A 15,578-nucleotide genomic window follows, 5' to 3' on the forward strand; every position below is an offset into this window, starting at 1 on the left:
CTTTATTTTTTGGGCTCCAAAATCACTGCGGATGCTGATTGCAGCCATGAAATTAAAAGACGCTTACTCCTTGGAAGGAAAGTTATGACCAACCTAGATAGCATATTAAAAAGCAGAGACATTACTTTGCCAACAAAGGTCCATCTAGTCAAGGCTATGGTTTTTCCAGTGGTCATGTATGGATGTGAGAGTTGGACTGTGAAGAAAGCTGATCACCGCAGAATTGATGCTTTTGAACTGTGGTGTTGGAGAAGACTCTTGCAAGGAGATCCAACCAGTCCATTCTAAAGGAGATCAGTCCTGAGTGTTCATTGGAAGGACTGATGCTGAAGCTGAAACTCCAATACTTTGGCCACCTCATGTGAAGAGTTGACTCACTGGAAAAGACTCTGATGCTGGAAGGGATTGGGGGCAGGAGGAGAAGGGGACGACAGAGAATGATATGGCTGGATGGCATCACTGACTCGAAGGAGGTGGGCTTGTGTGAACTCCGGGAGTTGGTGATGGATAGGGAGGCCTGGCCTGCTGTGATTCATGGGGTCGCAAAGAGTCGGACACGACTGAGCGACTGAACTAACTAACTAAATAAATATTAAAACATTTTTAAAAAATAAGTAAAGGAAACCCTAGAAAGCTCTCTTGTGCCTTCTGCCTTGTGAGGACACAGAGGAGAAAACAGCCATCTATGAACCAGGAACCTGGCTCTCAGCAGACACCAAATCTGCAAGGGAAAAATCAAAATTCACTGGAGCAAACAAAAAGTTCAGAGGATGGCAGCTTCTCATTGGCTGAGCTTGTTCCTCATCTGTGTTTTCCATTGGCTGGGGTTGTTGCTGGGTGAGAAGAAAGTCTTCCTTCCTCCTGCAGGGGTAGTTCGGAGAAGGCAATGGCAAGCCAATCCAATACTCTTTCCTAGAAAATCCCATGGACGGAGGAGCCTGGGAGTCGGACGCGACTGAGCGACTTCACTTTTCACTTTCATGCATTGGAGAAGGAAACGGCAACCCACTCTGGTGTTCTTGCCTGGAGAATCCCAGGGACGCGTGAGCCTGCTGGGCTGCTGTCTATGGGGTCGCACAGAGTTGGACGACTGAAGTGACTTAGCAGCAGCAGCAGCAACAGGGTAGTTGGGTAGTTACACTTCCTGTTTGGGAGTACTTCTCTACATCTCCCAGTTAAGAACTGATGCCTTCCTGTTGGGGTAGTTAATTGTGAGGGGCAAGGTGGGAAAGCTCGCTCTGCAGGCCTTCCTAACTCCAATTTTAGGTTTCCTTTTATTATTAATTTTAACAGTTACCACACTAAAAATAATAATAAAAATCAAAAAGTAACAAGCAAAATTAATAATACCTGTATTTACTTAGCCCAATATATCTAAAATATTATCTTTTCAACATGAAATCAATATAAAATGTTAATGAGCTATTTTACATTATATTTTCATTTCAAGTTTTGCGATCCGGTGTATAAGTTACACTTACAGCACATCACATCTTAATTCAACTACTCACATTTCAAGTGCTGTAAAGCTGCACGTAGCTAGTGGCTACCATGTTGGACAGTATAGGTCCAAAGAACACTTCATTGTCTGGATGTTATGCAGAACATCCCACTGGGGTACTGTTGATAACATCATGCTATCTACACCCACTGAGTAAGAAATTCCAGGTATTCTAGATGCCCTGGTAGGACACATACATGCCAGAAGGCGAGATCTAAGCCCTACAAAGATTCAGGGGCCTGCCATGCTGGTGAAAATTTTAAACCTGTTAGACATTTGTGTTGAAAATAATTTAACTTGCCCAAAGGAAAGTCTGACCTTAACCCTGGGCTGCTGGGAAGTCATCCTTTGCCCTTGGAATATCACTTCTGATAGGAGTGTTCTGTTTTGTTTCGCCTTCGGCCAGCCATATAATAACAACATGATTCGACGTAGGGACTTTGGGTCATGTGATATCAATGTGATCTCTTGAGGATCTGGAGATTGAGATCAGCCACAAGGGCAATAACCATACTTATGTGATGGAACCCCCTGCAAAAAGTTTTCAACACCAAGGCTTGAGTAAGCTCCCCTCATTGGCAGTCCTCCACGAATATCATTATAATTCAACGACGGAAAGTCATGCTGTCCGACTCCATGGGGAGAGGACGAACCGGAGCTCTGTGTTTGGTACCTCCCTTGATTCTGCCCTTGGCATTTCTTCCCTTGGTTGATTCTAGTCTGCATCCTTTAGCAGTAATAAGCTACAACTGTGAGTATGTAACAGCTCTCAGCGAGTTTTGCAAGTCCTTCTAGCAAGTTATCAAACCAAAGGGTGGTCTTGGAGACCCCCAAACTTATATTTGGTGTCATAAGGTAGGGTGAGCTGATATGGACTCTGCCCCTTGGCTTCACATTGCTTTCATAATGTTATCATTATATATTTATTTACATTCGTCCATATATTTACCACTTTTTTTGCTCTTTATAATGCCTTACATCTCAGACTTTCCATCTGATATCACTTTCTTTTGGCCTGATGCAAATTCTTTAGAGTATTCTTTTATTATGACTTTATTTTTGTTTATTTATTTTTGGCTGCACTGGGTCTTCATTGCTGCACACACGCTTCTAAGTTGCAGCCAGTGGAGGCTACTCTCTAGTTGTGGTGTTCAGGCTTCTCATTGTGGTGCCTTCTCTTATTCCAGAGCACAGGCTCTAGGCCTGAGGTCTTCAGTAGTTGCAGCTCGCGAGTTCAGTAGGTGGGATCCAACATGTGTCCCCTGCATTGGCAGGCGAACTCGTATCCACGGTGCCACCAGCGAAGTCCAAGAGTATTTTAAGTTATATCAGTATATGTTCTGAATTTCTGCTTCTTCAAAAGGTATGAGGAGTTTTCTGGTAAGAGCAAGCACTTCATTTGATTAGTGTCCTTGATGTTATAAATGCTTGATATAGACAGTTACACACTTTTGAATATTTGTTGCAGAACACAGTTCATTCAATTTGTAAAGAGTATTTGTTTCTTGACTTCGCTGGGTCTTCCCTGCTATAAGCAGGTTTAGTTGTACTGCAGCAAGTGGGATCTTAGTTCCCCGACCAGGGATTGGACCCACATCCCCTGCATTGGAAGGCGAATTCTTAACCACTGGTCCACCAGGGAAGTCCTCTGTAAATAGTATTTGTCATAGAAGATTGATTTTATGCACTGGCTTTGTGATAATTAACTTGCTGATTTTACCTCACTGGCTTGTTGTAATTAATACAACTGGTATAAAAAGCCTGTGAGGGTTCTCTTAAAATTAGGAACGTAATGAAAGAAATTCCTTCTGGTAAAACTCAATTTTGTTTCACAAAAATTAAATTTGTTTTACGCGTAAATTAAAGTGGCTTTAACAAATTAACTTAGAAATGCAATGCAAAGTATCAATTTGTCATAACCGGGCAATTGGGCCAGTGGAATTTTCTTGTTTATTTCTATATTCTTGTTTTAACTCTGTTCCTACATGGATCATCACATTCCAGAAGATTAAATGATAATCTTAAAGCTTAACTCTTAAAGCTTCCCTAAGCGTATAAACACTTTAAGGGGTGATGATTCAGAAGGCATCTGCTCTGCTAAGTAGCATTCATCCCATTACGCTTGCCCAATAAATAGACATATTAACTAGAACATGGGATAAATGGGAATTAGCAGCAGGTTAGGGGTGTGGGGGAGACAGGAGGAAGTGCTACAAGCAGATAGTTTTGGAGTCAGAGGGACAGTGACTGAAATACTGCCCCTACCCCTTACTAGCCTTGTGATGTGGGTTTCATTGAGCCTCTGAGTTATCATCTGTAAATTGGGGGTAATGATGGTAGCCACCTCACAGGGTCTTTGGTAGGGGAGAAGGAGAAGGATTGGTAAGACTGTGATTATACATCACTTGGACCCTTGAGAGCACATGATAAGCACTTTATAAATAACGACGGGTATTATTAACTGACTGGGATGCTTTCTGGTCCCGGGAAAAAAAGTGGCAGAATTTCTGCTGGGGCGGGGTGGGAAGGGGCCTCCAGAGCAGATATCACACTGGAAGGCGCGGTAGGACTCAGCTCTTTATGTTGATTCTGTGCGTAGTTGGAGAAAAGAGGAAGGAGATTTAGAGGGACCGGAGCGCTACCCCCACATCCCTCGTGCTCCCCTCCCAGAGATATTGGGGGCATACCTTGCACTCCTTGATTTGGACTCCCGAGAGAGGGCGCCGTACTACCCTGCTTGGAGCGCTGCCGCCTCGCGCTCAGACTCCTGCTGGAAGAACCTCACAGCTTACACCGACCAAGCAGGGAACCCAGAGACGCACCTCCGCCCCACTGGCCCTGGAGGTCAGCCCAACTCCCCTTCCCGGAAAAGGGGGCAGGACCCAGGGTTTCACCCACCACAGATCTTAGAGAGTGGTTCCCCTGCGCCAGACTGGGATCAGCGACCTTCCGATCAGTAGGGGAGCCGCCCGGACCCCATGAAGACTCCGCGGTCAGACAGAGGTCCATTTCTAGCACCTGCTCAGGTCAGGGAGGACACACTCGGACGCCCGGAGACGCGGCAGCCTCTTGCTCCCGCCCGGACACTGTCCTTACCAGGAAGAGGCTTGACCTTGGCTCTGGAGCCAACTCTCTAGGTCTGAGATCCCACACACTTCGCCTCTGGTTAGGCCGTGACCTTGGGCAGGTTACCTCTCTGCGCCTGGTTCTCCCACCAATTCTTCCCAAGGGTCGTCATGTGTTCGGAGGGTTTGGCATCTGCGCACTGTAACCTTTCCATACATATCGGCTGTCGCTACAGCACATACCCCTGTGGTTTGGTCGCTCAGTCGTGTCCGACTCTGCGACCCCAGGGACTGTAGCCCACCTAGCTTCTCTGTCCATGGGATTCTCCAGGCAAGAATACTGGAGAGGTTTGCCATGCCCTCCTCCAGGGGATTTTCCCCATCCAGGGACGAAACCCAAACAAATCTATTAACCTGCTCTGATTATATCGTGAGTAGGGGCTTCCCTGGTGGCTCAGAGGTTAAAGCGTCTGCCTCCAATGAGGGAGACCCGGGTTCGATCCCTGCGTCGGGAAGATCCCCTGGAGAAGGAAACGGTAACCCGCTCCAGTATTCTTGCCTGGAGAATCCCATGGACGGAGAAGCTTGGTAGGCTACAGTCCACAGGGTCGCATAGAGTCGGACACGACTGAGCGAGGGAACGGAACGGAGAACCCGGGTTCTGGTTATAGTCTCAACACCGACACTCTGAATAACCTTGGACCAGTTGCCTCTTCTCTCTGGACCTCCGTTGCTCTGTCCATCACTTGATGGACTTCACTGACTGAAAAACCCATTTATTGATTTGCTACTTTTTTCCAGGCTCCTCCACCGCACACGAGCGAGGCTACAGGGATTCTCAGTCCTGTGGGAGAGGCCCCACGGGTGGGAGGTTCGTCTCTGCTTCTAGGGTCGAGGAAGGTCAGAGGTTCCTAGGAAAACGGCATTTGAAGAAGGCTGGAAGGATGACCCTTGGAGTCCGCCCGGTAAATACTGGCGAGGTTTTTATGTTGCTGTTCTTTCAGAGCTGAGCGTTCTCAGCGATCGCGTCTTGTAATAAGCCCAACGCACCTCCTCCACGGCCGAAGTCGCGGGGACAGGTGGTGCCTAGAGTCCGCATCCTGGGACCCAGTCCGCGTCCCGAGATCCACGACTGGGTCCGATCCCTGGGAGCGCGGGGTGCGGGCCACACTCGGCCGGATCAGGGTTTCGCCAGGGGCCACCCTCGCACTGCCCAGGAACAGGAGAGCCGCAGGGTCCAAGGCCAGGTGCAGGCAGCGCGCGCGTCCCGTGGGCGGCGCGGGCGCGGGCCCCGCCGCGGGAGGAGGTGAGGAGGCGTGGCGGGGGGCGGGGCCGGCGCGCGGCCTCCCGTGAAGCCCCGCGCGGCGAAGGACCGGAACTCCGGGCGGGCGGCTTGGTAACATGGCGGCAGGAGCTGCCCGCGCGTCTGGAGGAGGCGGCGGGGCCCATACCCGGAAGACGAGTCTCCTTTCGGGCTAGCGCGGCGGCCGCTGCGGACCCGGAAGTCCGGGCCGATTGCTGAATGAGGGGAGCCGGGCCCTCCCCGCGGCAGTCCCCCCGCGCCCTCCGCCCCGACCCGGGCCCCGCCATGTCCTTCTTCCGGCGGAAAGGTAGCGAGGGGCGCGGGGCCGGGCTTGGGGCTTGGGGCGGCGGGGCCTCAGGCAGCGAGACCTTGGCTTCCGCGCGGTCGGATGGCTTGCGCGCCGGGCCGGCTGGCTTGTGGGAAGGAGCTGGGCCTCCTAGCGGGCGAACGCTGGCCGGTCCCGAAGTGTGTGCCGGGACCCGCTTGGGGCATGCCTTCTGCAGACACAGCTTTTCGCGGGGGGTGGGGTGGGGGTGGTGCGTTTATACCAGAAAATGGATATTTCTTCAGTAATACGGAAGTCTCGGACTTTTCAGAATATCGAGGGGTTTGTGTCTAAAAGCAACACGTGACAAAATTGTTTTCTTCAATGAGTGCTCTTTTCCAGTTTCCCCTTTATGGGGGGAGGGGGGTTCTGCTGTTTCTAAAATGACATTACTTAACTTACGGCTAGAAGTTCCCTAATGAAGAAGAGTCCTTCTTTTGATGACTTAGCAAGTTTACTTGCTACTGGAATCCTAACTTTATAGACAAACTGCTTATATTGATATTTCTGGTTTTCAGTAGTAGTAGCTGCCCAGTTTTTTGAGTACAGGCAACTTCCGTTTGAGTCTGGGTAAGGTTATTGGAAAAGACTCTGATGCTGGGAGGGATTGGGGGCAGGAAGAGAAGGGGACGACAGAGAATGAGATGGCTGGATGGCATCACCGACTCGATGGACATGAGTTTGAGTGAACTCCGGGAGTTGGTGATGGACAGGGAGGCCTGGCGTGCTGTGACTCATGGGGTCGCAAAGAGTCGGACACGACTGAGCGACTGAACTGAACTGAAGGTTATTGGCATTTCGTTACGGGTACGTATCCAGGTTGGACGAGTGTGGGTCTTTTGGGATGATAGTGATTCTTGTATCGATTCTTGTTGCTTCAGGGAAAATTTCCCAGACAAATACAGGTTTGGGGAAAGCACTGAACTAAATCAGACTTGGGTTTATGTGACAGCTCTGCTACTAACACTGTCATCTGGGGCAGAAAAATGTTGACCCACTTTCCTCTCATCTGAGAATTGGATGATTCCTAAAGACCCCATTCAACTCTAAAGAATTCCTTTTAAGTACACACGGAGTGTTAGTACCTGATGCCATGTGATCAGTGAATGAAACCATGATGAATGAATGAAAACCGCTCTGAATGAATGAAAGTGTTAAAATGGTACAAGGAAGCTGTGTTGGTTAGGTACTTTGGTATTGTTGATAGCTCTAATTTGTTTGACAGTGTTGAAATGGTTTTTTTTTTTAGGGTAAGGAGTGTTTTATGTAAATAGTATAATGAGGCAAATTGCAGGTTGCATATAGCCTATTGTCTATTTATTCAGCAAATACTTTTGAATGTCTGCTCTTTGCCAGGCACTGTGCTAGGCCCTCAGTATTGAGCATTGCACAAGACAAAATCCATATTTCCAAGGAGCTTGTTGTCTGCTGGGGTAGACAATAAATCTCTCTCTCTCTGTTTACAAATTGAGTAAAGAGTTATGAAAGAGAGAAGTTGAGAAAAGAGACATATTTCGATTTGATGTTAGTCAAAGGCCTCAGCAGATGACCTTGAAACTTAAAGCTGAAGGAACAGCAAGAGGTAATGTATAGAGGGAAGAGCATTCCAGGCACAGGGAATAGTGTTCAAAGGCTGGGTGGCAAGAGTTTGGTGTCCTTCAAGAGAGAAAAGAAGCCCACTGTGACTGCAGTTCACAGAGGTACACAAGGATCAGATGATTCAGAGCTTTGTAGGTCACGGCAAGGTGTTATTCCAAGTGGAGAGACAATATTTTAAAATTTTAAAGAGGAGTGATTTGATCTCATTTTGCTTTGAAAAGATCATTCTAGATGCTTTTTGGAGACTGGATGTAGCAAGAATAGAAACTGGAGATGGTCCTATTTAGGGCTCCCATCCAGTTTCTAAATACCATTTTTAAATACCACCTATCTGCTGATGACTCCCAGATTTACGTCTCCAGCTTGGATTCTCTTCTCTGAATCCAGACTCCATATCCAACTGTTGGTCCACTTTTTACCTCTACACAATAGATGTCTGGGCTTCCCAGGTGGCTCAGCAGTAAAGAATCCGCCTGCAGTGCAGGAGATATGGATTCAATCCCTGGGTCAGGAAGATCCGCTGGAGGAGGAAATGGCAACCTACTACAGTATTCTTGCCTGGGGAATCTCATGCACAGGGGAGCCTGGTGGGCTACGGTCCTTGGGGTTGCAAAGAGTCAGACATGACCGAGCGACTAAACAACAACAAACAACAATAGATGTCTAAGAGGTTGACTGATAAACAACTTACTGTATCTAAAATTTCACTTTAGATTTAGCCTCCCTTCATCTGTTTTTCAGTATCTTTTTTTTTTTCCTTTTAAAAGTTTATTTATTTGGCTGCATTGGATCTTAGTTGCAGCAACTCGGGATCCCTTGTTGTGTCCTGGGAACTCTAGAGCACACAGCTCAGTAGTTGTGACACCCGGGCTTAGTAGCCCTGTGGCATGTGGGATCTTGGATCACCGACCAGGGATCAAACCTGTGTCCCTAGCACTGGAAGGCAGATTCTAAACCCCTGGACTACCCAGGAAGTCCCTGTTTTTCAGTATCTTGATGAATTGCATTTCTGGCCTTTTAATTGCTCAGGCTAAAACTAGTACTTTCTTCAACCTCTTTCTCTCCTACTCTTTATCTATTCCATCAGCAAATCTTTTAGGTCGACCCCAGAATATAGCCCAAATCCAGTCACTTCTCACCATCCCTGACCGTGAATACCCTGGCATCTCTATTTAGTTTGGGTGATTTATGAAGTCCTCTGAAGGGATGTCATTCAGATCTCAGCTTAAATGTCAAGAGGAAGGCGGTTTTATGAAGATCAAGGAAACAGCGTTATTTTGCTTTAGGCTTCAATTTCGTTTCCCTTCCTCCATTTTTGATCCCCCTGGTGTGTTTTCAAACCGCGTTATACCACACCTCTGTTCAGATGTCCTCAGTGGTTTCCTGTACATGGCCTTACATAATCTAGGTCCTGTTTCTCCTCTGTGTTCATCTGCTCGCTTTCTCCTGCACTCATCCATGTATGTTGGCCACCTTGTCAAATACATTCCCACCTCAGGGCCTTTGCACTTGTTCCCTCTGACTGGAAACCTCTTCCTCCAGATGCAAGCCTATTTTCTTCCCCCTTCTCCTGCAGGGTTTTGATTAATTGACATCTTAGTGAAGGGTTCTCGACCAGCCTGCTGAAGATTGCAACCCCCAGCCCCTGCACTCCCTTCCTGTGGCCCTGCTTTTTTTTTTTTTTCTGTAATGTTTATCACCATCTGCTGACTCGTGTGTTTTATTAGGAAGGAAGCTTACTTTTGTTCATGGCCGTACCCTCAAGTCTGTATCAGTGCTTGGGATATAGTTAGGAATTTAGTAAATATCTGTTGGGTAAGTGAATGAAAATAAGAAAAATTCCAGAAGGTAATAAATGCTGTGCAGGGAATTTAAACAATGATATAGGAGCAGCTTACCAGATGGCAGTTTGTATTTGGATAGAGAGGGAAGACTTGTCTGGGAAGATGGTGTTTAAACTGAAGTCTCAATGAGGAAAGAGCCAGCTTTGCAAAGGTGAAAGGAACTGTATTCTTGCTGGAGGGAACTGGTAGTACCAATGTCCTGAAGTAGGAATGAGCTGGCTTTGTTCAAGGACGGAGAGAAGGCTTCAGTTTACTGGGAGTAGAGGGCAATGGGATTGTCTTGGAGATAGAGAAAGCATGGCTTGAGTAAGTGACTGGAGTGAAGGAAAACTGGGAAAGCTGTGGAAAACTCAGAGCTTGGGGTAGGAAGAATCCAGAGTTCTCCTTTGGTTGTTGTGAGTCCATGTGGATCTATCAAGGAGGCAGTTGGATGTTCTAGTTTGTAGTTCTGGAAAGAGTTCAGAACTTGAGTTCTCTATCTGAATTTAAAACTATTTTGCATAAATATTAGTATATGTGCTGCCAAAGCGAGCACTATTTTGCATAAATAATAATTAAAGACATAGGACTGGGTGAGATCATCTAGGGAAGACATACAGTTTATGAAAGGCTAAGCTTCCATGACAGAGAGACACAGAGTACAATGGCTTAAACAAGATAGGCCTTTATTTCTCTCTTGTGTAACAGTACAGTTCCCTGGTCATCAGGTGGCTTTCCTTCATGATCATTCAGGGATCATTTTACTACTATTGTCTTATTCCTCTTTCTCTTAAGGTATATTGCATGTTATAAAGCCAGCTCATAGGCTCTTCTGTCAACTTACTGACCCATGATAAGGGAAAAGAGAAGCTTTGGCCAGAAATGGCACATACTGCTCCTGTTCACATTTAATTGCTGAGAACCTAGTCATGTGGTCCCAGCTAACTTAAGGGCTTTGGGAAATGGAGAGAAGCTAGCCAGCTGTGTGCCAGGCTACAGCCCTCTTGCTAAGAAGGGGAGAATGAATTCAGTGGACGTAGCATATCCTGCCAGACCAGGAGAGAGCACTGGAGTTAATTGAGCTTTTAGAAGTTAAGTTGAGGAACATGAGCCGTTGGCAAAGGAGACTCGAAAAGAAAATGCCAAGTGATACAGAAGTGGAGTGTCTTGAAAGCTAAGAGAAGATAGTATTTCAAAAAGTAGGGAGTATTGTATTTAATGACACTTACAAGGTTGAGGTAAATAGAAATAGCTATTCATTTTGATAACATGGAAGTAATTGATGACTTTTATAAATGTAGTGTCAGTGGAATGGGGTGAGGGAGGAATGTGAAATGGGGAAAGTAAAAAGAATAACCAAGAAAATTTGCAGTTAAGAGGGAAAAACAAGGCCAATAACTGAAAGGGGCCTTTAGGGTAAGGGGTGTTTTTTGTTGTTATTTTTAAAATAAAAGACTGAACTGAACTGAAGCTTGTTTGTCTGCTGCTGGAAATGGCAATTGGTACAACCACTTGTTTAAAACCTTCAAACAATGCTATAAGTTGCTTCAGTTCAGTTCAGTTCAGTCGCTCATTTGTGTCCGACTCTTTGCGACCCCATGAATCACAGCACGCCAGGCCTCCCTGTCCATCACCAACTCCCGGAGTTCACTCAAACTCACGTCCATCGAGTCGGTGATGCCTTCCAGCCATCTCATTCTCTGTTGTCCCCGTCTCCTCCTGCCCCCAATGGAAACCATAAACATTGACTTTCTGAAATTGTTTCTCTAGGGAGAAAGGGAATGAGGTCACAAAGGGACTTTAGTTGTACCTGCAATGTTTTATTTACCTTAAAAAATTTTCTGAAGCAAATATGGTGTAATGTTAAGATCTGCTAAACCTGTCTTGCCTCTGTTTTAAATGTTTCATAATAATTTAAAAAAATACAGGAAGAGTCAGTAGTGCAAAATAAGGTGGTAGAAATAAATGACAATAAATGTAAATAAACTCTCGATGGCTAAAAATCTAGTAAAAGTCCATTGAAAGGTGGACTAAAAAGTAATGACTTGGGTTGGATCATAATCGAAAATCCAGCTATTTACCAGAAACACAACAAAAACATAAAGACATAGAGAAATTGAAAATAAATGGATTCAAAGAGAAGAAAGCTTGTGAAGTAGTTGAAATACTTTAAAGCATAAAATACTATTAGGGCTAAAAAAGAGAGTCTGTAAAGTATGGTAAAATGAGTAGAATACTAGGAAGATAAAATTCTGAACTGGTTTGCACCTAAAATTAGATTCAAAATACGTAAAGTAAAATAAACAGAATTACTAGGAGAAGTCAACAGGTATGTAGTTGTAATTGAGTTTTAAGAACATTCTTTTTTGGAAATAAAGAACCATAATCACAATAAACAGAAATGGGTAACCTGAACAATAAAGAGACGGTTATCTTCAGATTGGTTTCCTAATCTATACTGTTTAAATGTTAAAAAGAGCATAGGAAAGTTAAAAGGATAAGAATATAGATCAGGGTTATACAAACAAAATGAAAACTAACATAGTCTTCACAATAACACACACATGAAAAAAATGGAAAAGTTTTGTGAGGGAAAGGGAACAAGAGTCATTATTCATAGATAATATGATTGTATACAGAGAAAGTTTACACATGTATCATTAGAATAAGTATTTGAAACTCAGTTGTATCCCTGTAGCCAGTAAAAATAAAAGACCGAAATCTCTATGGAGTTTACAAAATATAAGTGGACCTAAAAGGAGACCCAAATAAGTAGAGGTATACTATGTTCATGAATAGAAAGACTCAGTACCAGAAAGATGTGAACTCTCTCCCAAATTGATCGAGTCAATGCTTAATGTTTAGAAAGAAATTACCATGAGGGATCAGGACAAGTTGGTCCTACAATTAATATGTAAGATAGTTTTGAGAAAAGAATATGATAGAGGGCTTGGCTCTGCCAGAGCCTATTACATAGTTAGTAATTACAGCAGTAGGCCCAGAAACAGACCCACATATGTATGGGAACGTAGTATGTAAAGAGTTCCTATTCATTTGGGAAAGATTGGACTAATCAGTAAATTGTGTTTATTATCCCACTGACCCCAAAAAAAAGAAAAGAAAAATTAAGACTTCCTCATTATGTATATCAGGAGGTCAGCAAACTTTTTCTGTAAAAAAACAGATAGTAAATATTTCAGGCTTTGAAGGCTTTTTGGTCTGCCTCACTCTCCTCTACCCTTGTAGCCATAGGCTATACAAAAACACTATGAAAAACTGGTGGTGGGCTGGACTTGGCCCTTGGGCTGAGGTTTGCTATCCCTGATAATACAGAAATAAATGCCAGGTGAGTTGGAGCCCACAGTTTGAAAAAGCAAAGTTTGAAATCATATAGAATAAAATATAGGGGTAAGAAATAAGACTTAGGAAAATTCAACCCACATAATGTAAGTTTGACTACATTAAAATTTAAAGTTTGCATACAATAAAATATACCTCTGAGGTACTTGTTGGTGGAACCAGTTGTTCTTAGAAGGTGGTTTGGAGGTGATCGAGAGACAGTGTGGAAGATGACTCCCAGAGTTTTGGCCTGAGAAGCTAGTGGGCAGTGGAATCATTTATGAGAGGAGAAAAAGATTGATTTAGGAGCAGATTTGGGGAAAGATGGCACGTCCCATTTAGGCAGTGGAATTATGGAAGATGGCAGAAAGGTAGTTAACTATGAATTTGAGATCAGAAAGTGCTCAGACTAGAGAGAGTACTTTGGGAGTTATGGCTTGTCTGTGGTATTGAAAGCCTGAAGAATAGCTGAGATCAGCAAGGAGTGTACATGGAGTGGAGAGAAGGGGGACCAATCTTGTCCCTGAGAAACTCCCAGCTGGCGGAGGAGACGTCGACCAGGGATAAGCTGAGAAGGAGCCCCTGGAAAACGAGGAGTGGGGTTTCATGGAAGCCATGCCAAATTCACGTTTCAAGAGGGAGATGGAGTCAGTTGGCAGATGCAGCTGAGGCGGCTGCAAACACCAGTCACCCCAGCACGGGGATCGGTACTGAGAGATGTCGCTGGGAATGTACGTGTTGAGTTCTGGTGTATGGGGTGGAGGTGCCTCTGAGACATTCATTTACACACGTTATCTTAATCACACAGTCATTCTGCAGGCTTTTAACCAAGGGTAGAAGAGTGATTTCTCTGGTCCCACAGACCAAGGTTGAAATCCTGCCTATTGAAATGACTCTTTACTAGCTCATAAGAATGACCAGGTTTTATAAATCAAGGAAATTGAGACCCTGAGAATTAAAGTAACTGGTCCAGGATCACATGGGAGAGCCCAAATTTGAACCTAGGTGTCCTGACCTCATCTCTCCTTAAGCACTCAGCCTTCTTGATCAAGTGCCATTCAGAGGTCGCTTCTAAGAGAAACTTCCCCTGACAGCTGCCCTGCCCTGCTCCAGGGTGGCTTGCCCTTTTGTGTAGAACTTTGAACACATTCACCTGTTGGAATAGAGCTGGCCTGAGTTTTAGTGGAGGGGGTATTTGGCTGAAGAAGTTGATCATGCTGCCCTCCTCTCTTCCAGTGAAAAGCAAAGAGCAGGAGAAGACCCCAGATGTCAAGTCAGTCAAAGGTGAGTCAGCGCTTCTCAGTTATGAGCTCTTTAATCCTGTTGCGTTCTCCCTTCTTATTGATTGTCTCTGCCTTCTTTTATAATTACTCATGATTGTGACTTATTTCTCTGTTAATTGATGTATCTTTCAACACCCAGCATATGCTAGGCTTTTACTGAGCATTCATTGGCTGTCCTGGTGATTCCAGGGAACCAGTGTCCTCCTTGCTAATCACACATTTCAGTGATTCCCTAAAAGCAATTGATTGACTTTATTTAAAAAACTAAAAGCAGAAAATACTATTTACTGAGCAGTCTGACCACTGACTTATAAAGCCTGGTTTTCTGAGGTTTATCTGGGATCTGGATGCTTATTGTTTTCACTTTATTACTTTGAACGAATGGCCATAACTTAAAATTTATTCAGAGTTCTTTATTGGAATCAATGTATTGTCCTTATTTGTAGGTAAGAGCCTGCTTTTTTTTAGACTGTAATCTCAGCTGTACTTTTGACTGATTTCATTATGTCAATGTACAAAAATTTTGGAATGGGAAAATTGTAATGAAAATTACTTCCACGTCCATGGTATATAATTTTCATAGATGTAATTTATTTACACAGATACTGTAGATTGCCATTCTTTAGATTTTTCTTTTAAATGTTTGCATGTTGTGTGGCTAGAATTGAGTATTAACTCCACATGTGCAATTTGTGAGAGGGACACTGATTATAACTTAAGAGATTTGTAAGATTAAGGAATAAGTAGGGTACCTCAAAGCCTTATTCTCTGCTTGTTTCTGATAATTTAAAGTCAGGTGGATTCCATGTTGGTTCAGTGCAATAAACCAAAACCTCTTAAAGACCTTTCATGAGAGTCTTTTGATGTTTGTGTAGAATAAGGGGGATGAGTGGAATTTTAATTCAGGTATAGCAATGAATTCGTAGAGTTACTTTGACCATGTGAATTTGATGAGTTCCTCTTTATCCTGAAGTCAACAGGATATTAATATTTCTCTAGGCTACAAAAGAAAATATATTTTGTGAATTTTTAAGTGTGCTTTATCTTTAAGCAGCTTGAACTTTGATCAGTTTTTATTAGATTGTGAAATTTTGTTACTCAGTTAAAAAATAAAATAAGCATACTTATTTTGTTACTCAGTTAAAAAGTAAAATAAACAGAATGTTATTCAGTTAAAAAATAAAATAAACAATACTGAAGAGTGTTGTTCTAATTTTTTTGATAATCTAAAATTTTATTTTGGAATTTAATTTCTCACTTACCAGCAAGCTAGGATTAAAAAATTGAAAAAGGTCCATATTTCGGGATGTTTGCTGCCTTTGGTACTTTCTTTACTAGAG

At 44.0% G+C, this 15,578-nt stretch overlaps 1 protein-coding gene across 1 annotated transcript in view; it reads left to right on the forward strand.

Annotated features, from left to right (window-relative positions):
- Positions 1-5,943: 5,943 nt before the first annotated feature.
- Positions 5,944-15,578, forward strand: part of AKAP10 (A-kinase anchoring protein 10) — a 41,763-nt gene continuing 32,128 nt past the window's right edge. The window contains exons 1-2 of the mRNA XM_055407390.2: positions 5,944-6,176; positions 14,192-14,239. Coding sequence (XP_055263365.2) covers positions 6,089-6,176; positions 14,192-14,239 — 136 coding nt within the window. The 5' untranslated portion in view covers positions 5,944-6,088. The remainder of the gene's footprint in view (positions 6,177-14,191; positions 14,240-15,578) is intronic.

Source organism: Moschus berezovskii, chromosome 20 (genome assembly GCF_049115385.1).
Source record: "Moschus berezovskii isolate FMDL1 chromosome 20, NW_MosBer_1.0, whole genome shotgun sequence".
In the NCBI taxonomy this organism is placed as follows: domain Eukaryota; kingdom Metazoa; phylum Chordata; class Mammalia; order Artiodactyla; family Moschidae; genus Moschus; species Moschus berezovskii.